Source organism: Lithobates pipiens, unplaced genomic scaffold (assembly GCF_037356315.1).
Source record: "Lithobates pipiens isolate NorthernLeopardFrog02 unplaced genomic scaffold, aLitPip1_a1.2 Scaffold_82, whole genome shotgun sequence".
Classification (NCBI taxonomy): domain Eukaryota; kingdom Metazoa; phylum Chordata; class Amphibia; order Anura; family Ranidae; genus Lithobates; species Lithobates pipiens.
The window spans coordinates 878,680-906,037 of NW_027507906.1; the positions used below are offsets into that span (position 1 = coordinate 878,680).

The 27,358-nt window shown below is 45.7% G+C and overlaps 1 protein-coding gene and 1 pseudogene across 4 annotated transcripts in view; one reads left to right on the plus strand and one right to left on the minus strand.

Moving 5' to 3' along the window:
- The window catches only part of LOC143973424 (uncharacterized), a 107,120-nt gene that overhangs the window by 14,515 nt on the left and 65,247 nt on the right, over nucleotides 1–27,358 (plus strand). For all 4 annotated transcript variants that reach the window (XR_013272033.1, XR_013272034.1, XM_077474405.1 and 1 more), the window contains exons 2-5: nucleotides 1,596–1,779; nucleotides 2,852–2,953; nucleotides 3,410–3,617; nucleotides 7,347–7,477. Coding sequence is in view for 2 of the 4 variants with exons in the window: in XM_077474405.1 (XP_077330531.1) it covers nucleotides 1,596–1,779; nucleotides 2,852–2,953; nucleotides 3,410–3,617; nucleotides 7,347–7,477 (625 nt within the window). In the remaining 2 variants the exon portion in view is untranslated. The remainder of the gene's footprint in view (nucleotides 1–1,595; nucleotides 1,780–2,851; nucleotides 2,954–3,409; nucleotides 3,618–7,346; nucleotides 7,478–27,358) is intronic.
- Nucleotides 9,097–25,624, minus strand: LOC143973447 (uncharacterized; annotated as a pseudogene).

Below are 27,358 nucleotides of genomic sequence, written 5' to 3' on the forward strand. Positions count from 1 at the left end.
AGAATTTAATATTCTGGTTTGGCTTTTGAAGTATACATTTTCTGCCATTTTCTGTTGCAGCAAAGACAGAAAACAAGTGTTTTTTTTTTTTTTTTTGTTTAAATGAATGATAAAATGTGAGAGGACATGGAGAGATTTCCTTGATTGTTTAATTCAAATTTAAAATGTATTGCTTTGCATGTTGGCACCAGATTTTGCTTTGCGTGAAAGAAATGTTTGGTGTCCGTGTGTTACTGACAATTTGTTTTTCTGTGACAAAGTATTCTGGAAAGTACTTTTTCTGTGAACATCAAAATGAACATATAATTACCATAGTATTATAGTTGGGGTTGGTACTCTAGCTGTGCTTTGTAGCTGATGAGTGTTTCTGGTTATGTTGAGGTTTTGCTTTATCTCTATTCATAACTGTTTATGTAAACCGATCACTTAAAGTGGTTCTAAAGGCAGAAGGTTTTTTTATTTTTATTTTTTCATTATGCATTAAGATAAAAAAAAAAATACTTTTGTGTGCAGCAGGCCCCCTAATACTTACCTGAGCCCATCTCGATCCAACAATGTTTCACAAGAGTCTCTCCCTCTTTATTGGCTGAGACAGCAGCGGGGCGCCATTGGCTCCCACTGCTGTTAATGAAAGTCAGTGAGCCAGTGGGGGGCGGGGCCGAACTGTGGCTCCATGTCTGAATGGGCACACCGAGCAGCAGATCGGCTTGGGTGCCCTAATAGCAAGCTGCTTGCTGTGGAGGCATTTGGCAGAAGGGCGGGGCCAGGAGTGCTGCCGAAGGATCCGAGAAGAAGAGGATCGGTGCTGCTCTGTGCTAATTCACTACACAGAGCAGGTAAGTATAACATGTTTGTTATTTTTCATTAAAAAATAAAATGAGACTTCAGTATCACTTTAAAGTGGAACTAAACCCTCCTGTCCTTTTCAGCCAAGAAAGCTGCTCTCTAAGCATCTGTTTGATCTGCAACTGCCATGGTGCTGCATGTGTGATCAGTTATGATACCCGATCTCGATCCAGCAATGTGCCTGAGATCAGCGGCTCTGTCTTCTCTCTCTCTCTCTCTCTCTCTCTCTCTCTCTCTCTCTCTCCTCTCTCTCTCTCTCTCTCTCTCTCTCTCTCTCTCTCCTTCTCTCTCTCCTTCTCTCTCTCCTTCTCTCTCTCCTTCTCTCTCTCCTTCACTCTCTCTTTCTCTCTCTCTTTCTCTCTCTCTTTCTCTCTCTCTTTCTCTCTCTCCTTCTCTCTCTTTCTCTCTCTCCTTCTCTCTCTTTCTCTCTCTCCTTCTCTCTCTTTCTCTCTCTCCTTCTCTCTCTCTCTCTCTCCTTCTCTCTCCTCACTGGACAGAGAGGCAGCAGTGGGAGCCATTGATATAACTGGACAAGTTATTTAAAGATGGCCTAAATGGATCAAAAAACCTCCACTAAACCACATTTGCATGGGTCCTACTATCCTAACAGGAGGGAGTCATCCCTTATTTTTTGAATTTGTGATATTTGAAATCTCTCATCGCAAAAAAATAGAATTAATCTGTCCTCACCAAAAAATATTTTTCTTGATGGGCTTTCTCCTAATGTGAAATTATTTTTCTTCCTACAGAAAGGAGGGAGAGCTGGAGGACGGTGAAATAGAGGATGGTGGATTTGAAGAGGAGCCTGAGCCAGAAGAAGTAAAGGAAGAACCCAAGGAAGAAGAGGAGAAGCCCCCTAGTGAGAAGACACACAAGAAGTCAAGAAAACGTAAGAGGGAGAAGAAGAAACGCAGGCGTAGAGAGAAGCACAAGGTGAGAAATGTGTACTAATTAAAAATGAAAGGGTGACGGGAAGCTATGCTAATACACTTGGTTATGTAAAATATATAGTAACTTGTATGCAGCAGCTTACACACCTGTGTGGTTACACACCCATGCTAGAACATTCTAAGTGCTCATTCAGTTGGGTGCTGTTACCCGCCCTCCATGCATGAGCCATATTTTTCATATCTGCATCTGCCCTGAGCTGCGTTGAGGCAGCCTATAGAAGTGGATGCAGTGGCTGCGTGGACACAGCTGTATGTCAAAATCTAGAACGTATCCAGGAGTGGGTGCATGAACCTGAATGCAGACCACGTGCACACAGGTCAGGTGCCAGCACCCATCTGAATAAGAACAGTTTTTGACACTTTCTGTTTGTGATAAAGATTGCCTGCTCTCTCCCACCCTTCGCTTATTTCTACTGGCCCATCACTATCATTAGCTACCTCAGCAGCCATCAGGAATATCCATTTCATACCTGAAAACAGTTTTATTTATTTCTTATGCCGTGTACACACGAGCGGAATGTCCGACAGAAAAAGTCAGACGGGAGCTTTTCATCGTGTATTCCGATCGTGTGTATGCCCCATCAGACTTTTTACATCAAAAATTCTGACGGACCTAGAAATAGAACATGTTCTAAATATTTCTGACGGAACCAATTCCTATCAGGAAAAACCACTCGTCTGTATGCTGTTTCGACGTACCAAAAATGAGGCATGCTCTGAAGCAAGTACGAGACGGAGGCTATTGGCTACTGACTACTGGCTATTGAACTTCCGTTTTCTAGTCCCATCGTATATGTTGTAAGTTACCGCGTTCTTGACGGTTGAACCTTGGCCCTTCAGAGTTTATTCCAACAGGGGAAACCAGTAGTGTGTACAGGGCATTAGATTTTATATAGGGTAGATTTTTTTTTATTGTTATGAGAAGACAAGATCTAAGCTGAGGTACCAAAGTTGATGCAAAATAGTTTGTGTTGATAAAATGTTTTTTTACACTTTCTCAGCTATTTTGCCACTATTACATTATGGTCTTTGATTTTTATGTTTTTGTGTTGCAGCATAGTGACAACAGTTCAGTTTACAGCTATGATTCAGATGAACATTCAGAGAGGCCCCACAAACCTCCCATGTACAGAGACTATGATTCCCATTATTCGCAGGTAAGGCTTACGTTTAAACAACATGTCAAAGCAAAAGAGACTGTTCGAAATATGTTTTGGATTTTCTTAGCACCCCAGGGAACACAACATATTAAAACCAGATAAGTTTTTATTAATAAAATGAAGATCATGTCGATGCTAAAAGAGTAAAATTGACAAAACTCCATTATGGTTTCCCTTAATCCTTAATTGTCCATTTAGAGTTTGGAAGAGTTCATATCTCAGCTTTTTATTGCTGCTTGTGTCCTCATTTGGAAGATACTCCTTCCAGTCTTTTTGTTGGGTTTCAGGCAGAACAGGAAGCAAAGAGAAGTCCTTCCCTACAGAGGTGCAGGCAGCAATAACAAATGTCCTCATTTAAAACCTGACAGAGGTTCTAACTACTTATTATGTTGGGTATTTTAATTGGAAGAAACACAGATTTTATTAACATTGGTAATGTAAACTATCTTACAGCGCGGCCATGGACCCGGGAGTTACATAGGACCCCACAAGAAAAGTACCCCCAGTTATGATGACTACAGTAATTACAGTGATGGGAACTACAATGAAGAAGATGAGGAGGACTATGCAGAACAGCTGAAACACTACAGACAAGCAAAGGAAAGTCCGAACATGGGAGAACCCCCTTATAAAAAGATGGGTATGAAAGGGGGAGAACTAGGTAAACATTTTCAAATTACTAAATTAATTCACAAACAGGAACTGGTTACTTTTCTGCGTTACCAGCTCATTGACGTTGACTCTGTTACCTTTCTCTTCACATTCTAGTCTTTCTAACTGAGTCATTTGCTGTTGCAGTTGTCTTCATCTAAAGAGGATTAGCCTTATATGGCTTGGGGTTCATTAGAATTCTTGGTGGCTGCACACTCATAGCTGTGAATGATACTACCCTTCCATTCTGCTCTATCTGATTGCTTAGTGTCATTACACTGTAGTGTGTGCTTTGCATACAGTGTTCCTATTGAATAGTACAGCCTATCAAGTGGCAGATGATAGATGTTGAATACCTGAGCTGTAAAGCATTGTTTAATTCAGTTCCTCTACAAAACAACCTTTCCTGAGTTCACTATCATCTATAAACAACTAGTGCATTTTGAGGCTTCCAGTTCTAGATACTAGATCAGAGTGCTTTGTAGCAATTTATTATCCTCTATGTGAATGTTGGATTCTTCTTAGTATTCACACCGCCAGCACAACAGCTTTTATTGACCAGAGTGTTTGACCAGCTGTTAAAATAAATATACAATGTATGTATATATATATATATATATATATATATATATATATATATACATACACACACAGTATCTCACAAAAGTGAGTACACCCCTCACATTTTTGTAAATATATAGCTTTTCATGTGACAACACTGAAGAAATTACACTTTGCTACAATGTTTGCTTGTAATTAGTGTGTTTGTTTAAAAAAAAAAAAAAAAAAAAAAAAAAAAAAGGTCAGTGGGTTTCTGGACTCCTGACAGACCCTTGCATCTTTCATCCAGTGCTGCACTGATGTTTCTGGATTCTGAGTCATGGGGAACGCAAAAGAATTGTCAAAGGATCTGTGGGAAAAGGTAATTGAACTTTATAAAACAGGGAAAGGATATAAAAAGATAGAGAAGGAGTTGAGAATGCCAATCAGCAGTGTTCAAACTCTAATCAAGAAGTGGAAAATAAGGTCAGGTAGAACAACTAAAATTTCATCCACAACGGCCAGGAAAATTGTTCAGGATGCGAAAAAAATAAAACACAAATAACTTCAGATGAAATACAGGACTCTCTGAAAACATGTGATGTGGCTGTTTCAAGATGCACAATAAGGAGGCACTTGAAGAAAGATGGGCTGCATGTTCGAGTCGCCAGAAGAAAGCCATTACTATGCAAATGCAACAAAGTATCCCGCTTACAATATGCCAAACATCACAGAGCAGCCTCAAACCTTCTGGCACAAAGTCATCTGGAGTGATGAGACCAAAATTTAGCTTTTTGGCCACAACTATAAACACTACATTTGGAGAAGAGTCAGCAAGGCCTATGATGAAAGGTCCACCATTCCTACTGTGAAACACGGAGGTGGATCGCTGATGTTTTGGGGATGTGTGAGCTACAAAGGCACAGAAAATTCGGTCAAAACTGATGACAAGATGAATGCAGTATGTTATCAAAAAAATACTGGAGGAACATTTGCATTCATCAGCCAGGAAGCTGCACATGGGACGTACTTGGACATTCCAACATGACAATGATCCAAAACAGAAGGCCAAGTCGACCTGTCATTGGCTACAGCAGAATAAAATTAAGGTTCTGGAGTGGCCATCTCAGTCTCCTGACCTCAATATCATTGAGCCACTCTGGGGAGATCTCAAACGTGCCGTTCATGCGCAACAGCCCAACAATTTACAGGAACTGGAGGCTTTTTGCTAAGAGGAATGGGCAGCTTTACCATCTGAGAAGATAAAGAGCCTCATCCACAAATACCACAAAAGACTTCAAGCTGTCATTGATATTAAAGGGGGCAATACAAGGTATTAAGAAATGGGGTATGTAAACTTTTGATCAGGGCCATTTGGGTAGTTTCTGTTGTGGTTATGATTTAATAAGCGTAAACACAGCTGATTGATAATAAAATGGCTTCAGCCAAACACTAACCATGAGAGAAAAAAGTTTTTGTGTTATTTATATTCTCTGAATAATGGCCAAGAAATCATAAATTCTGCCAGGGTATGTAAACTTATGAGCACAACTGTATATAATATTCACAAAAATGTGAGGGCTGTATTCAATTTTGTGAGATACTGTATGTGTCTATGTGTATATATGTGTGTGTGTGTGTGTGTGTGTGTGTGTATATATATATATATATGCAAATGCCATATATATATATAAATTTGCATGTATATATAATGTTCAGACAGGTTTTTTTTTTATTGTTTTTATAACTGCACTTATTTGCAGTGGTACAACAATAAAAAATAAAATAACATTAAAAGGACACACAAGACCAAAGAACAAAAGCGAAAAAATGAGCAATATTTGGCCTATCAGGTACTATAGTCTTGCTGAACTAAATCTAAAGTAAAATAAAATTGTAAATCCTCCAAACCCACCCCCTTTGTGTAATGTTATTTATATGAAAGTTACCAAAATATGAAGCTGAAACATTTAATTTTCCTGAATGAACCCATATGTACCATATCAGTGTGTATATGCAGTAAAACATGCTCCCCCCCTTCCACTGCCCCCTGATAATTTCCTGATAAGACAGGCTCTATGGATTCAGGCTGCACACGCTCAGTTTGGTGTGTATTGCTAGAGAGGTTTTATGTTTTCTTGAAAGAGTGCATGTGATCAGCACAGGGCCAATCAGCACTGTCCAGACAGAGGGTCTAGACTAGTCTTGCAGTCTCATAGGACAGTCAGAAAACTCCTACAAGCTTTAATCAGTGCTTGGCTGGACACTGATAGAAATCACAAGACTTCTCTAACTGCTAATGGGAAAAGGTATTTAGCAGTTTATATTTAGTATAAAAAAATTGCATTTCCATGTTCTGTGTACTGTGGGATACCAGATATGGTGAATGCAGGCTCCTGGGGTTAGTGACACTTGAAGAAAAAGTGCATGCTTATGTAAGAGAGGACCCAGGGGAGTACAATAGACACCGATGAGACTTCAGGACTTGTTGTTACTTGTCGGAGGTAGACTCAATATATTCAAAATTCTCAGGAGAAGATAAGCCAGTATGCAGAATATTTTGCAGGGAGACCACCTGTTGCCATCTTCTTCTTTTTTCTACATACATCAATGTCACCTACTGTATATCTATCATGTGTTTCTTAGGAATGGAGACAAAGTATATTTTTAAAAAGGGTTGGGGAGACCATCAGGATTGGTGTTGTGGGGGCACCGACAGCTGGTCGTTGCCTTTATTATAGAAACTTGTATTTCTCAACTGTTGGTTTGGAGAAGTACATTTTTGGATGATGTCACCTATGCCTATGCCACACAGGCGTACATCACAAACTCGCAACAGGCGAGTTCACTACACAAGAGTGACAGATGAGCTCTGCCACCACCATGCAATAATATCGTCCAAAAATCTGCCATCTTTGAGGCGTGAGCTGAGAAGCAAGAAGTTAATTAAAATAGGGGTTTTATGGCAAGAAAAGACTGTATTTAGTAGGGAATAAAAAATGAAAAGGTACATGCACATGATTTTCCTTATATTGAAGAACTTCAATTTATAATGTGTTGGTAGTCAATACAATTTTTTTTTAGCTAGTTAAATGGTAAATAGTTACGTTAAATGGTTTTTGCATCAATATAGGTTTTATAAAACTTTTAAAATTTGTTCACACTTGTGTATTTACAAATGCTTTTTATTGGTTTGTAGGGGAGCAGCAACAAAAAGGGTATTACTATAGTCGGGGAGGTGGTCCTCATAAGAAGATGATGATGCGTAAGGATAGAGGTCGAGGCAGAGGAGGACACAAAGGATCTTATTATCAAGATGGCTATCAAGAGGTAAGGCCCAGATAAATCGGAAGCTGATGTAACATGTCACTAACTTGTACTGGAGCATTTTAAATATATTGTTACTTGGTGAGAACTATTTTTTTGAAAGGCAATCATATCCATGATCCCCTGCTTTATTTGATAATTCCTAGTATGCAGCTTCTGCAAAATCCAAGGTAAGTAGGATAAAAACTGATCAAATAAATAAGAAAATGCAGGCTATTTTGCATTATGGTAAACAGGTTTTCTAGTTAAAATTGTGTAATTTGGGTAGAAAAAATATTTATGGGAATTGAATGTATGGACTGCTAACATCCTTAAAACATGAAGAGAGGAAAAATGCAACAAGTGCAGCAGTGAACTTTAAGGGGTAAAATAGGAGTAGGTAAAAGGCAGCAAAGTGCCACTTTTTTTGGGTACTCAATATGTAATACATGTTAGACATTAACCGTAACATTAAAATATAAAAGGTATACCAATGAACCAGTTGATACATTTTTCAAAACCAAAGCTAATAATCCAGGCACTGCGAGAGTCAAGCTGAGGTCAGTCCATGAAGATTTGTAGCATTCATCCCGACATGTTTCGGAAATTTGTTGGTATGTATTTTTTCCTAAGGGGAGGCTTACATTTTGTGTGACTTTATCTTTATCTGCAACATAGATACAGTTGCATAGTATTTGTATTGCAGTGCATAAAAAGCAAGTCGTTTTACATAGTGAGCTAAATGGTTTTTAAGGCTTAACCACTTGAGATCCGCGCTATAGTAAAATGACGTGTATAGCGCGGATCTCAATTTCCGGGACTACGTCTATGGAAGGGGGGGTATACAGAGGAGGCTATGGAGGGGGGGTATACAGAGGAGGCTATGGAGGGGGGGTATACAGAGGAGGCTATGGAGGGGGGGTATACAGAGGAGGCTATGGAAGGGGGGTATACAGAGGAGGCTATGGAAGGGGGGGTATACAGAGGAGGCTATGGAAGGGGGGTGTACAGAGGTGGATGTGGAAGGGGGATGTGCAGAGGTGGCTATGGAAGTGGGGGTATATAGAGGAGGCTGTGGACAGGGGGGGGGGGGGGGGTACAGAATTGGCTGTGGACAGGAGGGATACAGACGTAGGCGGGGGGTAGAGAGGTGGATGGGGAGTAGAGGTGGCTGTGGATGGTGGGGTACAGAGGTGGCTGTGGATGGTGGATGGGGGGGTACAGACGTGGTCGGAGGGTAGAGAGGTGGACAGGGGGGGTACAGAGGTGTCCGTGGACAGGGGGGCTATACAGAGTGTGTGTACTTTTTTTGGGATGAAGAGCAAAATTGCATGGGGGGGAGCCCAGGAAAATGCTTGCCCAGGGTCCAAACAATATTAAAGACAGCCCTGGGCGGGTTGTTAACAGGCATAAGAGTAACAATAGTGTGTGTGGGGGGGGGGGGGTCATGTAAAGGGTGAAATACTGTGTGTATGGTGATAATTGAATTTGTAGTGTTTTAAGTATATTCTTGTTTTGAAAAGACATTGATTCTTTCTTAAAAACGGGGGGGTGGGGGCGCAGATTGTCATCTTCGCCCTGGGCACCAAATGGCCTTGTCCCAGCACTGCCGTCATGAAGGGGCCCTAAGGGCCACAATAATTCTACTTACTCCTTAGCGGTTCTTTGACGCGCTCCGCGATCTCGATGGTCTGATTCATGACCACTTGCACACCACAGACGCTGGAATTCGTGACCTGCTGAACGTTCTCCAACACGTTGGCAGCTGGTCCGTTCATGGCCATGGAAAGGATGATGAGCAGGATGATGGTCCTCGCGTATCCTAAGAGAGAGAAAGAGAGAGAATTTTTTTTTTTTAATTAATACAAGACATTTTTTAGAACAAGAACTGGATTGCATGCAACGTCTGCACCATGCGACTGGGCATGCGACCTGCATTGGAGGCGTCATTAACTTAACATTGACCCCGTTGTCTTCTGGGATACACATGTCCCAAAAGGCAACGGGGCCGCTCAACGAAGAGGAGGAACCGCCGCGGAATAGGAAGAGGCAGATTAGGAAGACTGCTTAGCAACAGCGTTTCAGGTAAGTGAATTTTTTTTCTTTTTTATTTTATTATTATTTTATCAATTAATTATTATTTTTTTGGGTGGCCCTCCACTTTAAGGTGTCAAAATAAAAAAATAAAAAAAGAGGAAGAAACGCACAAGTATGCATTGAAAACGTATAAAAATGAGCGTGAAAGTACATGGAAAAAATGCGTCGGTAATGCAGAAACTGCAGCGTGAAAAAGCCCAGAGTGTGGTAACGTACTGTCTTTGGGTTCATCTACACCAGGTGCTTTCCAGTGCGTTTCTGAAATCACTTCTGGAACACATGTGCGGTGTTCGCTGTGTATTCATATGGCCCTGAAGGATAACGACGCCCAAAACAGACAGTGATCACCATGTATTGCAATGGCCCTTTGTACTAGAGTTGCCACCTCATCCCTTTAAACCCGAACACATATGAATTACACGGGTTCCGAGGCTAATTTAATGCAGATAAGGCACCAAGCAGGGGCAGACTCACAATTCACCAAGGGGCCCCATCAGGGTTGCCAGCCTCAATAAAACCAGGGACAGTATGTAAAAATCTGCATTTTTAAAAAAAATCCCAAGATTATAGCTGCCCCGCCTCTCCAGTACCTTTTCAGTGTGTGTATATGTGTATTCTGTGTGTGTGTGTGTATATACTGTGTGGCCATAATTTATTGCCCGGGGGCCCCATAATCTCCTATTGCCCAGGGGGGGGGGCATAATCTCCTATTGCCCGGGGGGGGCCCATAACCTCCTATTGCCCGGGGGGGCCCATAATCTCCTATTGCCCAGAGGGAGGCCCCATGAGTTTTCAGTCTGCCCCTGGCACCAAGTGAGTTTAATTACCACCTTAATCAGCCCCAGAACCCGTGTAATTGTTGGAAGTGAACAAGAAGTAACGTTATATATCTAAAGTTCTACACATCTGTTGGTACAACTGAACTATATAACTATATATATATATATATATATATATATATATATATATATATATATATATATATATATATAATAGCCATATTGATGTTTGCAGTCCCACATGTTTAGAATGTGTAGAGGAATGTGGCAGAATCTGCATAGCAAAGGAGTTATCTTCAGCCCACCTGGTATGCACAAAGCTTCAAAGAGATTGATGACGAAGACGGCCCAGGGCACATCGACTGCAATACTGGCCACAGAAGCCAAGTATGGCAGGACAGTCAGTAATTTTAGGAGGGCTGTCATGTGAACACTGATTGGTCCAAAGCAAATGGGACTGGCAGTAGGGTGTGGTATGGCTGAGGTATGTTAAACAAAAAGGGTTGCAACAATGAGTTTGGCCTCTCACTTCCATCATGAGGCTTAGCTGCGAAGGTCGGATAAGTATAAGGCTTATATTGTACTTTGATTGTATGCTATGTATTATTGTAACTAGTGATGCACCGAAATTTCGGCCGCCGAAACATATCGGCCGAAAATGCCCTTTTCGGCAATTTGCCGAAAGAGAAAAACGGCCGATAATGGAGCCGAAAATGGGGTGTGGCCTGGGTGGGGGCGGGGCTCTGCCCCCCGCCCCTGGTGACGCCCATCATAGCGCAGGAGAGCCACCTCCGCCACCTTTTTGATAACAGCGCCGGGAACATCACAGCTTTCATTTCAATTGCTGTGTGTTCCCGGCCGTGCGCCGTCACACGCAGCCCCTCCCCCTTGTCCGGGCACTTAGATAGACAGATCATCCGCAGGATTGGACGGGTGATCTGTCTATCAAAGTGCCCGGACAAGGGGGAGGGGCTGCGTGTGACGGCGCACGGCCGGGAACACACAGCAATTGAAATGAAAGCTGTGATGTTCCCGGCGCTGTTATCAAACAGGCGGCGGAGGCGGCTCTCTTCCCTGCACACAGTGCACAGGCTGGCTGCAATGGGGACACACTGGCTGCAATGGGGACACACTGGCTGCAATGGGGGATGCCTCCTGTACCACTTCCTCTGTCTCTGACCATCTCCTGTACCATGTCCCCAGTCTGACCATCTCCTGTACCGTGTCCCCAGTCTCTGACCATCTCCTGTACCGTGTCCCCAGTCTCTGACCACCTCCTGTACCGTGTCCCCAGTCTCTGACCACCTCCTGTACCGTGTCCCCAGTCTCTGACCACCTCCTGTACCGTGTCCCCAGTCTCTGACCACCTCCTGTACCGTGTCCCCAGTCTCTGACCACCTCCTGTACCGTGTCCCCAGTCTCTGACCACCTCCTGTACCGTGTCCCCAGTCTCTGACCACCTCCTGTACCGTGTCCCCAGTCTCTGACCACCTCCTGTACCGTGTCCCCAGTCTCTGACCACCTCCTGTACCGTGTCCCCAGTCTCTGACCACCTCCTGTACCATGTCCCCAGTCTCTGACCACCTCCTGTACCATGTCCCCAGTCTCTGACCACCTCCTGTACCATGTCCCCAGTCTCTGACCACCTCCTGTACCATGTCCCCAGTCTCTGACCACCTCCTGTACCATGTCCCCAGTCTCTGACCACCTCCTGTATAAAAATTTTTTTTTAAAACAGTCATTTTCGGTATCAGTTTTCGGCCTAGTGTATTTTTCATTTTCGGTATCGGTTTCGGTTTTCGGCCTAGTGTATTTTTCATTTTCGGTATCGGTTTCGGCACCAAAAAAACCCATTCGGTGCATCCCTAATTGTAACTTCTATTGATACCTTATGCACGCTTTCTTATTTCCTTGGGAAATAAATGAGATTTGATTGATCTTAGACCATGTATTGATTTCATAGCCAAGGGTGATAGTATTGTGATATTAACGATAACATGTGCTTGGCGTATTGGTAGACTAGCTGAACTATAGGGACTAGACAAAGGAATACATAACTGATAATAACAATAATAGATTGAATTGATCAGTTACTTCAGGCCCGTTCCTGTGCCCATCCAGAGTAACTGTAAGGACTTATAGTGTTGTGGCACCAGCACCACAACCACCAAAGGCCCAATTTTTCTACCACTGTTCAACAATGGCATGTAATTCCAATTCTTGATATAATCGTTCACAGCAGGGCGCTCCAGCGCCCACCAAGAGTCACTTTGAGGGCTTACAATGTTGTGGCAAAACCAACACCTTGTTCCGCCATTTCTGCAGAGCATATAGGGCAGGCCCCTACTTTCAAACATCCAATTTACAAACATCTCCTACTTGCAAACGCAAGGAGACAGCAGCAAGTGAGATGAAAAAAGATGGACGACAAAACAAATTATACAGGAGTGATAACCCTTCCCTATGTTTTCCAAAAAGCTTAAAAATAGTTTTTTTGACTGGAGCTACACTTTAAAAATGTACCAGTTGAAAATTACAAACAGATTCAACTTAACACAACAAACCTACACAGTCCCTGTCTTCTTTGCACCGCCTGTATACTGCTGTTCTGAGTATATAGGGCCTGGGGGCCACACACACATTTCCTTTTTTTAATATGGGTACGGGGTTCCCCTTAATATCCGTACAAGACCCAAAAGGGGCTGGTAATGGGCAGGGAGGGCTACCCATGCCATTTTTCTCAATGATTTTTATCCATATTGCCGGAACCAGATATAACATTAAAAGCGCAAGCAGTTTGAAATGACTTTTTTTCTGTTAAATGTCATTTTGTGCAGGGACTGTTCTAAACACGGGAAACACGTGGCACTTCACAGGCATACTACAGACACCCCCCAGGCACCATATTTAAAGGAATATTTCACTTTTTTTCACTTTAATCGTCATTAAAATCAGTGCTCCCGAAAAAACTGCCTTTTTTAAAAATATTTTAGGCCTTGACCCATGTCCCCTGTGGCAGGATTCAGGTCCCCAAACCCTTTTTAGGACAGTATCTTGCATATTAGCCGTTAAAATTAGCACTTTTCATTTCGAACGTTTGAGTCCCATAGACTTCAATGGGGTTCTAACGTTCGTTACGAATTTGTGGTCGGTTCGAAAGTTCTGGTGCGAACCGAACCGGGGGAGGGGGGGGGGGTGTTTGGCTCATCACTACTTCATACACACAATATGAAAATTGGATGAAAAATACCACTTTTGAAGCGTTCGGGCATATGAGAGTATCTTTTTTTTTTTGGTGGGGGAGTGGATCTTGGGTGGGAGTTCCCACACTTTTTTCCTCAGGACTTGACCCCCTGATTAATGGTAAGAAGTAATTTATTCATCATAGATTAGCAACAGCATAACAACGTTATTGTAAAGAATTCAGAGGTCATGTCATGTTCGGCAACTTTGCCGTATTTCTTTGTTCTGTGATTTATCCCTTGATAAAGAACACCTGATTGTTTAATTCAGAGACATGTTGTACATTAAAAGTGTTGGTCTTACATAAAATGCACACATTTACTTGTATTTCGTTTAAACATATTGTATGGCTCTCATGGAATGTACATTTTAAAATACGTGGCATTCATGGCTCTCTCAGCCAAAAAGGTTCCCTACCCCTGATTTAGATACTGTTGCTATATTCTGCTATTCAAAAAAACATCCATTTAGGGCAAGATCCTAAATTTGAGAAATATGAGGAGAACGTCAAATAAGGGACGTGGCCCCGGTCGTGGTGCAGCTCCTGCTGCAGGGAGAGGACGTGGTCGATCTGTGCCAGCTACACGCACAAGTGAAACCCCTTCCTCAGGTGGGAGTAGGCACAGATCCTGCAGCGGTATTTGGTCGGGCCTAATGCGGGCTCTACGAATGTAGAGGCCAGGACAAGTACAGGCGATAGTAGATTGGTTGCTGACAGTGCCTCCAGTTGCTTCAGGCTTCACATTGTCTCTCACCAGGGCGGACTGACTGGTCGGTCACTCGGACACCGCCCGGGGGCCCAACGCCATTAGGGGCCAGGCTGGGCCACATGAGAGGCCACTTGCAGCGGCTGTATCACATGCTGTGATGCCGATAATAATACTGCTAATGGTGCAGCTGCTCCCCGCCAGCCCCCCTTCCTTCCTGTCAGTCCCAGGTGCTAGTACCGACTTGCCAATACAATCAAAGCCAGAATCCTTTTTTATTTTTTTTTTCAGGCTTCCCAGCTTAGAGGTGAGATGCGGGGTCCTATTGACCCCATATCTCACTGTAAAGAGGACCTGTCATGCCATATTCCTATTACAAGGGATGTTTACAGTCCTTGTAATAGGAATAAAAGTGATCAAAAAAAATATTTTGGGGAAAAAAAAAAGTCAAACTAAAAATAAAGTAAAATGAACAATAAAAATTATTATTATTTTTTTTAAAGCGCCCCTGTCCCCATGTGCCTGCATGCAGAAGCGAACACGTACGCAAGTCCCACCCACATATGAAAACGGTGTTCAAACCACACATGTGAGGTATCGCTGCGAACGTTAGAGCGAGAGCAATAATTCTAGCCCTAGACAACCTCTAACTCAAAACATGTAACCAGAAAAAAAAAAAAATGTAATCGTCGCCTATGGGGATTTTTAAGTAGCGACGTTTGGCGCCATTCCACGAGCGTGTGCAATTTTGAAGAGTGACAGGTTAGGTATCTATTTACTCAGCGTAACTTCATCTTTCACATTATGTCAAAATTGGGCTAACTTTACTGTTTTTTTTTTTCTTTTTTTTTTAAGCACAAACTGTTTTTTTCCCAAGAAAAGCATTAGAAAAATTGCTGCGCAAATACCGTGCAAGATAAAAAGTTGCAACGACCACCATTGTATTCTCCAGGGTGTTTGTTAAAAAAAACATATATATATGTATATCCATAGCTTGTGGACTCTATAACTTTCACAAAGACCAAATAATATCCAACAATTTGTACTTATTTTTACCAAAGATATGTAGTAGTATAAATTTTGGCCAAAATTTATGAAGAAAAAAATTACTAATCTGCTAAATTTTATAACAGAAACAAAGAAAAATTCATTGTTTTACAGAATTTTCTGTATTTTTTCTTTTATAGCACAAAAAATAAAAAAAAGAGCGGTGATTAAATACCATCAAAAGAAAGCTCTATTTGTGTGAAAAAAATGACAAAAATTTCATATAGGTCCAGTGTTGCGTGACTGAGTAATTGTCATTCAAAATTGTGAGAGCACCGAAAGCTGAAAATTGGTCTGTTATGAAGGGTGTTAAGTGCCCAGTGGTCAAGTGGTTAATCGCAAAAGCTGTGCTTTTTTTGGTTCAATAGACTTCAACGAAGAGCTGCAGAAAAGCAAGTAGCGTATTTTATACCGCAAAAAAAAAAAAAATGCAACAAGCGTGGAAAGCACAGCAAAAAGCACTGCAGAAACACTCAAAAGCAACATTTACAGATGTGAATCGAGCCCAAGGTGTGCTTACCAACTGTGTGGGGGATGGACCGATTGCAGGAATAGAGAGATTGGTGTTCCTGATTGGCAGGAATCACAGATCTTTCCGTTCCTGTGACCAAACAATGGTCTGCTTTGTTTAAAATTGGCAGAGCACCTTTCGGTCATTCCCCCCGAACGATCGCGGAGGCCATCAGCGGGTCACCAGCGGTACGCCCCAGACCAGGTACGTCGTTTCATGCAGCCAAGCCGCTCTGCCGTAGTAGATGAAGTTAGAAGCCGATTGGCTACCATGCACAGCTGCACCAGATTTTGCACTCTCCAGTTTTAGTAAATCAAGCCCCGTGTGTTCACAGTTACAAAAGCGTGAGTGGACCCCGACTAAAACTGGCGCACACAGAATCTGTTGCAGCTGTGCATAGTAACCAATCAGCTGCTAACAGCTTGTTTAATTAAGCTTCAACTTGTTCAGATGCGGATGACAGCTACAGCGTGGATCTGCTTTGCCGGGAGAACGTCTATTGACGTCCTCCCCTTTCAAAGCTGGCCGCCCAAACCCCCCCCCCGAAGGGGGCACCTCACACGCGCTGCGATTACCCGAGTCAATGAGACGCGGCTGGTCACAGATCCAATCCCGACCCCTTACCACACGATCAGCTGTCAGCCAATGATGTAGACAGAGGATCTGTAATTTTCTTCTCACACCGACAGCGTGAGAGGAAAATAAGCCGATTGCTGGCCTCTGAAGGGACATCGGTCCCGAAGAGGCGAAGCTGCCTCATATGTGCCCACAGGTACCACCTGCCAGTGCCACAAATCAGTGCCCACAGTAGCAAGTGCCAGCAATCAGTGCCCACCAGTGCTGCCTATCAAAGTCACCTACCAGTGCCCATCAATGCCGCCTATCAGCTTACATCAATGAAGGAGGAAAAATTAGCTGTTTGCAAAATTTATTAACAAAATATAAAATAGTTTTGTATGGGTGGTTAGGTGCCCAGTAAGCAAGTGGTAAAAAAAAACAAAAACAAACAAACACTGGAAGCTGACTGGTTACTATGCAGAGCTGCACCAGATTCTGTGTGCACCGGTTTTAGTTGGGCTCCACTCACACTTTTGCGACTTGACGGTTTTAGTAAATCTCCCCCACGTCCCTTCTGCAGTAAAAGATTTCTTGCCTGCCTGTTTGCACTGTACAGCGCGGTGTAAGATTTTGCCACCTGTCAAGATGCCTGAAGCCCCTACACACGTGACATCTTGGCCCGGCCAAACAAAACGTCACAACACAGAGTCTGTATTCACACAGTAACTGTCGGAAGGGGGGGGGGGGGGGGGGCGTGTGGTGCGTGATTCAGCGACCGTTATTCGGCACGGTGCGATGCGATAAAACGCAGCATTATCTGCATTCTAGTGAGGCTATATGCCACGTTGAAGCGTGAATGAGACACACAGGAACTGATCGTTTCCTAAGTGTCCTTATAATGACAGATGTCTGCCATCGTATACAACGTGAATCGGCCCGCAAGACCTACTGAAGAAGTCAGTGGCCGGCAGGCAGCTCCTGGACACCTCATTGCTGGAATGGAGGCATCTACGCTCCGACCACAATACGTTTATATATGTTGTAGTTTGCAAGTGGTTTACCACTATACCCAGTTATAGATGAAGCTACCAGCCATAACCCCGGTATTTTTGTCTTCAGCTGGCTTATAAAGCGGTCTGAGAGGTTTATCAGCCGATGTTATCGCCTTCAGAAGTAGCGGTAGGAGGGGACATTTTAAATTTAAAAGGGGAGTTCCACCCAAAAATGGAATTTCTGCTTTTCACATCCCTCCTCCTCCGGTGTCACATTTGGCACCTTTCAGGGGGGAGCAGATACCCGTCTAATCCAGGTATTTTGCTCCCACTTACAGGCATTGATAGCTGAGCCACCCGCGGGTCTCTACGCCACTTCTGGCGCCTTCTCCGCCCCCCGCTGTCTTCTGGGAGACACACAGGTCCCAAAAGACAGCAGGGACCAGTGGGGTTGCGCATGCACAGTAGGGAACCAGGAGGTGAAGCCACAAGGCTTTACTTCCCGATTCCCATACCGAAGATGGCGGCGCCTCCACCCCCAAAAGCCGAGTCGACATCGCGGGCACCCAGGACAGGCAAGTGTCCTTATTTTAAAAACCCGCAGCTGTAGTGTTTGTAGCTGCTGACTTTTAAAAAAAACATAAAATAAAATTAAACGGAAGTCCGCTTTAACAAAATGTGCCAGAAAAGGCCTGGTTTTCAAGTCGTTAATCCCTTGACGCCAGCTGCAAGAAAATATGCAGCCTCCCAGCGCCTGGTCCTTTGTGTTGGTGTTGAGAGACCCCATATTTGCGTAAATTGCTGTCACTAGCTAGAATGGTGCTGAGAGCGAACATGCTGCATGCTCCTGGCAGTGGCTGACACCCAATCGAAAGCTCCCTACCACTGCTAGCGATCAGGAATTTTTGGATCACGTGATCTTAAGCCCCACCACCGGCATTATAAATTTCTTAAAGGGTCGGGAGGCGCCGGCGCGAAAAGGTTAAAGATCTAGTTTCTTTAGCAATGAGGAGGGACAAGAAAGGTTGGGATTTTATATGAGGCAATATGGTAATATGCCTCCATCCCTATATGCAATACAAACGAGGAAGAGAAGCAAACATAGGACTTTATATGACCTTATTCTTCAGACTATTATTGAGGTCTCTGTGCTGAGCTCTTAAAGAGGAGCTGCACCTAAAAAAAAAAATATTAAAAGCCAGCAGCTACTAATAGTGCAGTTGCTGACTTTTAATAAAATCACACTTACCTGTCCCAGGTTCCAGCGATGTCGGCGGCAGATGACGAGCGATCGCTCGTCTCGATGCTGCCACCGCCGCCATCCTCTGTCAGGGAATCGGGAAGTGAAGCATGACGGCTTCACTACCCGGTTCACTACTGCGCATGCGCGAGTCGTGCTGCACGTCTCTTATGGTCCCTCGCTGTGTCTCTGGGAACTGTGTGTTTCCCAGAACACAGCGGGGGGGCGGGGCGTCTGGCCGGAAGTGGATGCAGTTACCTGGATTATCCAGGTAACTGCACCCCCCTCCCCCCTGAAAGGTGCCGATTGTGGCACCGGAGGGGGGGAGGGATCAGATTAGCAGAACTTCCCCTTTAGGGTGAAGAACCGCTTTAAGACTGCACACTAGCTGTGCCTATAAATGAGCAGCTCCCACCATCTCTGCTGGAATGGGGGGTGGAGGGATCTGAAATACAGGACAAGAAGGGATCTGGAACACACAAACGAGGACAGGGACAGCCAATTCTCCCAGGTGGACAGCAATACTGGGAATTATGATAGAGATTGCACTGTTTGAGTATCCAAGGCATACAAGCACACAGGGACTGACTCAGCCCAACAGGCTCCACCGATACCAAAAGCGATACTTTTGTGAATACGGCTCATTAACCTACCTGATAGTATGCAGCAGCTTGTGGGTTGCTATACTCCTGATACTGGCTGTACTCCTGGCCGCCGTAGTCTTCTGTAGACATGGCTGACCACTATTGTGGGCCAGCTGCTGTCTTGAACTCCAATGGAGCATTCGATGCATCGTTCTGTAACTGACCAGGATCGACCCCCGGGGGGGCCATCATCATTCACTGGTGGAAGCGGATATGTATAGCTCTCGTCAGGAGCCATAGCAGCCTCGTTGCTGTCCGTCAATGAGAAGAAGTTACCCTGTTGGAACTCTTCGTCGCTCTCCTCTTCCTCCTCCTGCGTGATCTGCTTGGTCACCTGCAGGGCGGCGTTCTTGGCTGCCACTTTGATGGCCGATGGGGACGGTGTGTGGGACACCTCGGAGCTGGCGGTGAGCTTGGGCTTGGACATCTGCTTGGGAAGTTTTAATTCATCGGAAGAGTCAGATTGTTTCTTTGTGAAGATGTAAGGGAGGAGAGTGCGCTTGGAGTCCCCGACACGGGCATTCTTCGGTTCAGGGAGTAAGGACGACAAACCAAACCCTTCTTTGGATACCTACAAACAGGCCCAAGCACAGGAAAGAGGTTTAGTTAAAGTAGTGTAATGTTTACGAAAACTTCTTTATCTGTTCAATGGGCATTGACTGCCAACTAGTATTCACAAGGCTTGTAAACAACATTAACCGCTTGCTAACCAGCCGCCGCAGTCGGCTCCCCTGGACGAATCGACACTAACTTACGTCCATTCACCTTTTGACCGTGCGCTGCGGAGTCCGGCATTTGTGTCTATAGATGCAGAATGCTGGACTCCGGAGTGCACTTCTCTGGGGGAGGGGGGGGGGGCGCCGAGAGAGTCGCCGGGGGGGACCCCAGAAGACAAGGTTCGGGGTCACTCTGTGCAAAACAAGCTGCACAGTGGAGGCAAGTATGATTTTTTTTTTTTAAATAAACAGGAGCCTTTAGGAGTCCAACGAGGTGTCTGCTGCCTCATAGACTTCTCTCTATTATTTACACCCGACAGGTATATTGTGCTCCAAGAAGATAAACTTTCAGAGCCCCTTCAAGTGCAAAGTCACTGAAACTACTATGCCCATTCACAGAAGCCTTTGTATTATGTGAACTCATTCCCAAAATACAAATGCACAGAATGGGCAGCAGAGGGGAGGGGTGGCCACAGCAGGGAATGAACAATCAAGATCCCCTATCACTGCCCCCTACTCGATATACACACACACAATCCTGCGCACAGCGGCCGCCCTGTAGCGGTCGTTAATTGGTTAGCCAAATAGTGATCTGTGTGTCCAGGGTGCCTGAAAACACAGGACATAAGATGTAAATAGGAACAACTTCAGCTTCAACTTGGCAAAGCCAAACTCTAAGCGAGGCCTCTGCGCTGTATACGTAGGATCAGGAAATTCCTAGATGGACGATACCCTCAGACAATATGCGGCGACTACTTTGTTGCCATCACAGCTCATCCCACCACTACAGAAACTGCTTTTGTCCTCAGTTTTGTGGACCAGCCAGGTGCTAAAGTCCAGGAGCCCACCCAACCACGTTCCACACCAAACTTCAAAAAAAAAAAAAAAAAAAAAAAAAAAAGATAAAAATAAAACAAAGCCACAAATCCCAATGACATGCTGAAGAACCCAAATTGTTTTACTGAGCAACCAAATAACTTCTAGAACACCCTGAAAGCCTTCCACCTGTAGCTACACACCCAACAAGTTTCAGGGGTAACAGGGCTTAAAGGAGAAGTAGGGTCAAAGCTCATTTGGCCCTACTTCTCCTATGCACCTCAGGAAGGCACTTTTGTGCACTCCTGTGGCTAAAGTTTCCTGTCAGCCGACGTCCCTCAGCCCCCTCCACACTGGAGGGATCCACCCAGATTCCTGAGTGGCAGCCCAAGCCAGCTGCTCCTGTCCCCCTGCACAGCCCGGTGTTCCAATGAGTGCTGGAGGGGTAGAGCAGAGAACCCATGACTGACACCGCTCTCTGCTCGGTGAAGAACTGAGCAATTAGCGGTCTTAGATCGCTCAGTTCTTGTTCTTAGAGGCAGCGAGGGACAGATGCTGCATCCACCTAGGGAAGTGTGATTTATGAACACTTCACTTTTAATCACAGTGCCTCTATGATTAAGCCCTGTCATGGGTGAAATGCGTTGGGAATGCAAATAAGATGGAAGGCTTGCTAAGCATGCTGAAATTTATTTGCTGGAAGTTGGTTTCTCCGAGATGTCATTGATGTGCGCCCCATTTTCTTGAATTGGTCTTGCTTTGTTGCGCTGCTCTATCATCAGCTGGATCCCTTTAACGGTCACTCGACGGAATCTTACCCGACTTGCTGCTTTCTTCCGGAATGGTTCATCTTCCTCCGAGTCGGACTGCAAAATAAAATGACAAAAAGAACGAAATTACTGAGAACATCAGATTAAGCCTTGTAGCAGAAACATAACACGCAATGACTTTCCAAAACACAAAAATTACATTGGCGAGGCTGAAGGGTCAATGTAGTTGGCACAGGCGGTCCCAAGTATATTCACATTAACCAGCTGACTTTTTAATGGATAACTGTACTTCTGTCTCACGTTAGCAATGGTTGAGATTTTCTTCACACATGCCCAGAAAAATTAGGAGGGACCGGACAGGAGAATTAGCAGCCGTGGCTGTATAGCTCCTACAGTATGGACCTGGCAGGAGCATGCACAGCTAAGTAGGGCTCAATCACACCGGGTGAAAAATCGATCAATGCAAGCTCTACACATGGACACTGAGAAAGCAATTGCTCTCTATGGGCCCTTGTCACATCAAACAAGTCTGTAGGTATGCAGTGCATAAAAATGCAGCACGTCAGCATTTCTTGGCAATGCAACACACAAACTTTGCAAACTTATTGTAAAAATGTTAAAAAGTGATTGTGAGGTCTTTTTTGGTTTTGTAATAATAATCCAGATAAGACTTTTTTGCTCTGTGCAACGATATTGCACAGAAAGATCACTTGCCTCCTCTTCTGGCACTATCCACTTTCGCTCTCCATTGGTGCTGTAGCAAGCTAGGTGCTGAAGAAGCGCCCGTCCGTACAATGCTGGATCCACTGGATGGGCGAGTATCTGAAAATGTGCAGATACCACCTTCAGGTAATCAGGACTCAAATTGGAAGGGGGGGGTGCGCTTTAAAGCCCCTGCATAGCTGGTCATGTATCCAGTGCTGTCCAGCTGAGATCCTCCTCTCTTCAGAAATTGCTTGATCCCATGCAGCTGTAAGGACATAATCGGCGACCCATCACAGTTTGCTATGGAAGTGACGTTCAGTTGCCGCCATCTTGCTACACCCCACACTCATCCACAGTAAGGATACACCAAAAAGGGGGAAGTGGAGATGTTGTTACACCCACCGGAGTTTTGAATTTAAGACTTATTTATAAACAGTAAAGGAGTTTCTATAGTGAAATACGGTACTTAGAACTCCTTCTGACTGCTTAGATGTTGAATTTTAAAAGCAGTGAACCTGTGAGATGAGCGGGGTTGCCACTGCTTTTAAAATTCAAGATCTAAGTCGTCAGACGGAGTTGTAAGTCCTTTATTTCACTATAGAAACTCACTTTACTGTTATAAATACATGTAAAATGCAAAAACACCAGTGGGTGTAACAAGATTATCTACTGGTTCCTTTGCCAATAGTGCAATCACTACCTGCAGAGAAAAACAGAATGTAGTATAAACCTAACCAAATTGACGTTCCCTTTCATGCTATACTAAGAGCGTACAGCTGTCCACACCGCTGACGTGAGAGTGCGCTGGCCCCCAAAAGTTCCTAATCTCTAAACCAGGTCATGCGATCTGGTGGGTTAGTTAGAAACCAATCAGCATGGCTCTAGACCAGGACAGGGGTCTCCAAACTTTTCAAACAAAGGGCCAGTTTACTGTCCTTCAGACATAAGGGGGGGGCCGGATTGTGGCCAGTGGAGGTGGAAAATGACCCAGGCCAACATCAATGAGAATAAACATGGCCTCTGGGTTTATGATCAGTAGTGCCCCGCCATTAGCATTAGTGGTAGTAATAGTACCCCATCATTGGTATCAGTGTGCGATATAGTGCCTCATTGTTGGTGCCAGTGAGAGGAATATTGCCTCATATCATTGGAAGGGCATAGTGCTCCAAGGGTAGGATAAAGGCTAGCAAAGGGCCGCAGGTTGGAGACCTCCACTCTAGATCATACGACCACCAGGTGAGCTATGACTTGGTGAACACATGAGCTTGGTTGGTAAACAAACCCATTTGTTCTAGTTGAGACCACTGCTAAGGCTCTGATAAAGAGGGTACTCCCTCGTAATGTGTCAGCCACTTGAGATACCATCTGGATCCTCCTATACACCCGGTCCAGGTTGAAGGATGTCTACAAGACACAGCTTCAAAACTCTTTGAGCAATGTCAAGCCTCTTTTAAACATTTCTTTGTGAGCACGACTTTTGTTTTTACTAATTAAATACATTTTCTCTCTGGTAATGCACAAGGTCGGTGTGCCCTTCCTATACGTTTCAGCTCCAAGGACACCCATTGTTCTGAGGAGGGCATCAAGACCTTTGACTTTCCACATTTAGTCCAAAGGGTTGGCTACACCACATACTTATGGACTAGGTTCCTGGGTGCAGGAGATCGTTTTGTGTTCCAGCTGTCAACCATGGTTGAGCTCAGTAGTGTTCAGATACGAATCCCAACCCGCCTGAGCTATCCTGCCAGGGAGCAGGACGTGTCTACCTGAAAGCCTCCACCACGTACGATAGGTTGGCTCTCGCTGTGGAGAGCCAAAGTTCATTCTCCCCATCATGCTAAGAGTGCACACTGCCAACCACGAGAACGTGCGACTCCCCAAAAGCTCCTGGTCTCTACTAACCAACCAGATCATGAGATCGGGTGGACTAGTTAGAATCCAATCAGCAGGACTCTAGATCAGTGATGGAGAACCTTGGCACCCCAGATGTTTTGGAACCACATTTTCCATGAAACTCAAATACACTGCAGAGTGCAGGAGCATCATGGGAAATGTAGTTCCAAAACATCTGGGGTGCCACTGCCAAGGTTCCCCATTACTGCTCCAGATCATGTGATCACCAGGCCATCTGCGAGTTGGTGATCACATGAGGTTTGCTAGTAAACAAACCCATGTTGAGCTCAGTCCTGAGACGTCTTAGGAAACGGTCACTGCAGGCAGCCAATCATAAGTGGCTGATGCATTTCCCACCCCGATGCCACACATGTACAAGGGGTGCGAATACCTGAATGCCTCCTCCACTTACGATTGACTGTCCACAGAGACAATTATTTTGGCAGGTCGGGACTCTGAACACCCCTGAGCTCATCCCTACCGTCAACGTTTTTCTCGGTGCACTTACTGTTAAAGGAAAAAAATAAAAATAAAGCTCACACCGCCCACTGATATCTGAAGCCTCATTGGTTCGACACCGCCAATCTATATCGGAATACTCACATCTCCACCGCGGAGCTCCGGGACGCTGATCCTGACTGGCTCTGATCGCTTCCTCGGCTTGGAGTTACCCAAGCTCTCGCTCTCCGGGGGTGCAAGGTTCAGCCCGTGGCTGGGGGGGTTTGGAAGTCGGCATACGCGGCTCTGCTCCGGACGTCGGGCTCAGCTGTGGAGGGGGAATGTTCATTGCCGGCGGCAGGCCCAACCCGGCCTGCAGAGGTGGAAGGTTCAAAGCGTGACCGCCCATCGGGGGAGGCAACTTGAGACCAGAATGCGGGGGAGGGAGATTCATTCCGTGCCCGCCTTGCTGGGAAGGGTGGCTCATCCCATGTGCGTTCTGGGGAGGGGGCATGTGTAGTCCGGAGCCACCCTGGGGTGGTGGCAAATTCAGTCCTGAAGTGCCGTGCCGGGGTGGGAGGTTCATATTTGGGCTGCCAGGGGGAGGGGGCATACCAGGCCCGCTGTGGGAGGGGTGGAGGTTCATTTCTGTGAACCCCTGGGATGGGGGCAAGTTCATAGTCTGGTCAGCTTGGGGCGGGTGTAGGTTCATGCCCGATGCCCCCTGCTGTGGGGGAAGGTTCCTTCCTGATGAACCTTGTGGCGGTTGCAAGTTCATCCCCGACGACCCCTGCGGCGGGGGGAGGTTCATCCCCTATGCCCCTTGTGGCGGGGGGAGGTTCATCCCAGACGACCCTTGTAGTGGGGGCAGGTTCATCCCCGATGACCCCTGTGGCGGGGGGAGGTTCATCCCCTATGCCCCTTGTGGCGGGGGGAGGTTCATCCCAGACGACCCTTGTAGTGGGGGCAGGTTCATCCCCGATGACCCCTGTGGCGGGGGCAGGTTCATCCCCGATGCCCCTTGAGGTGGAAGGCTCATGCTTGCTGCCCCCTGCGGGGGTGGCAAGTTCATCCCTGGTGGCCCTCCATGAGCTGGGGGCATCTTGCCCCCTGTGGTGGAGGCAGGTTCATGCCAGGTGGGGGTACCCTGCAGGACTGTACCCCATATTGGGGTAGCTGGCAGCCCCAGGCCCCTGGCTGTTATAGGCCCCATACTCCGGGGGACCCGGGCTGGCAGGGTATGCGGGGGCCCCATAGGCCGCAGGGCCATAGTTAGGAGGGGGCCCGTATCCAGGCAGGTAGGGCAGGCCGTACACCCCTCCTGGCGGCCCATAGTACCCGGGGCTGTGCTGCTGCTCCCCCTGGTGGCTGTAGGGCGCAGGATAGGCCACGGCTTCTGCCTGAGCCGGAGGAGGGGGGAGTGAAGTCTCCTTCCGTGGCTCCTGTGCCGTCTCCGAGTCCGAGCCGATGTCCTCACTGGTAGCGTAAGTCACCAGAGACATTATGGCTACCGCTACTACCGCCGCCGCCTCCTCCTCCTCCCGCTCACCAGCCCTGAGCAACGTGACGCCGGCCTCCGGCACTACAACTCCCATCATGCACTGCGGGGCCGCGCCCACATACGGCCAACATCGCCCATGCGCAGTAGCGCCAACGCTCACGCTCGGGCTTTCTATAGCTTGTTTAAAGAGGAAGTAAACCCTCATGAGTTTACTTCCTCTTTTTTTCCCTGCAAAGGTAAAGCATAATGGACTACTATGCATCGCATAGTAGCCCATTATGTGTCACTTACCTGACACAGGAGCCAGCGAAGTCGCCGCTGTCCCCTGTAGTCCGCCGCATCCATCTTGCTGGTGGCGTCTCCCAGCTCCGCCGAATGACAGCGGCGAAGCCGCGATGACGTCACTCCCGCGCATGCGCACGGGAGTCGCGTCTCGCAGCTCCGCCGCTGTCATTCGGCGAAGCCGCGATGACGTAACTCCCGCGCATGCGCACGGGAGTCGACAAATGCGGCAGCTCCATTCTTGGAACTGCCGCGTTTAGTGCGCCTGCGCGCCGCTGTCTACGGCGCATGCGCCGTAGACAGCGGTGCCCATTTTCGGGCAAATATCTCCTAAACCATATAGGTTTAGGAGATATTGCTTGGATCTACAGGTAAGCCTTAATCTAGGCTTACCTGTAGGTCAAAGTGGTTTGTAAGGGTTTACAACCACTTTAACATGGCGTGGAGGAGAACTCGGTGGGACTTCCGACCGGAAATTAGGTTGAATTTCGCGGTGGATCGTTGTCGTCACAGTAAGGCCGCTTTTGATGACACGTGACGTCACTGTGTGACCCCCCCACTCTTTATTTAACCATTTCAACCCTGGAGGGATTTACCCCCTTTTTTGCGATTCGGCACTGAGTCGCTTTAACTGACAATTGCGCGGTCGCTCTCATCCCAGAACACCGGCCGGGCCGTTCAAAACCGGATCGTGGGGCCGGACTTTGGACATGCCTGCTTTATAAGAACACTTAATAATAATAAATAATAATATACATGTGAGATAACAGTGAGTGGTGAACACGTCATAATATATTATTTTCTATTTAAAAAATTGCAGAATTGAACAAGTGTTTGAAAGGTGAAAAGATTTGTTGTGGACAGGAAGGGGTTAAGTTTTTTTTTCTATCTGCCAGATTCATATTCTGAGCTCCCAACTGCCACTGTTGCTATGGCAACAGTGTCTCTGTTTTCCTGCGCAGTGAT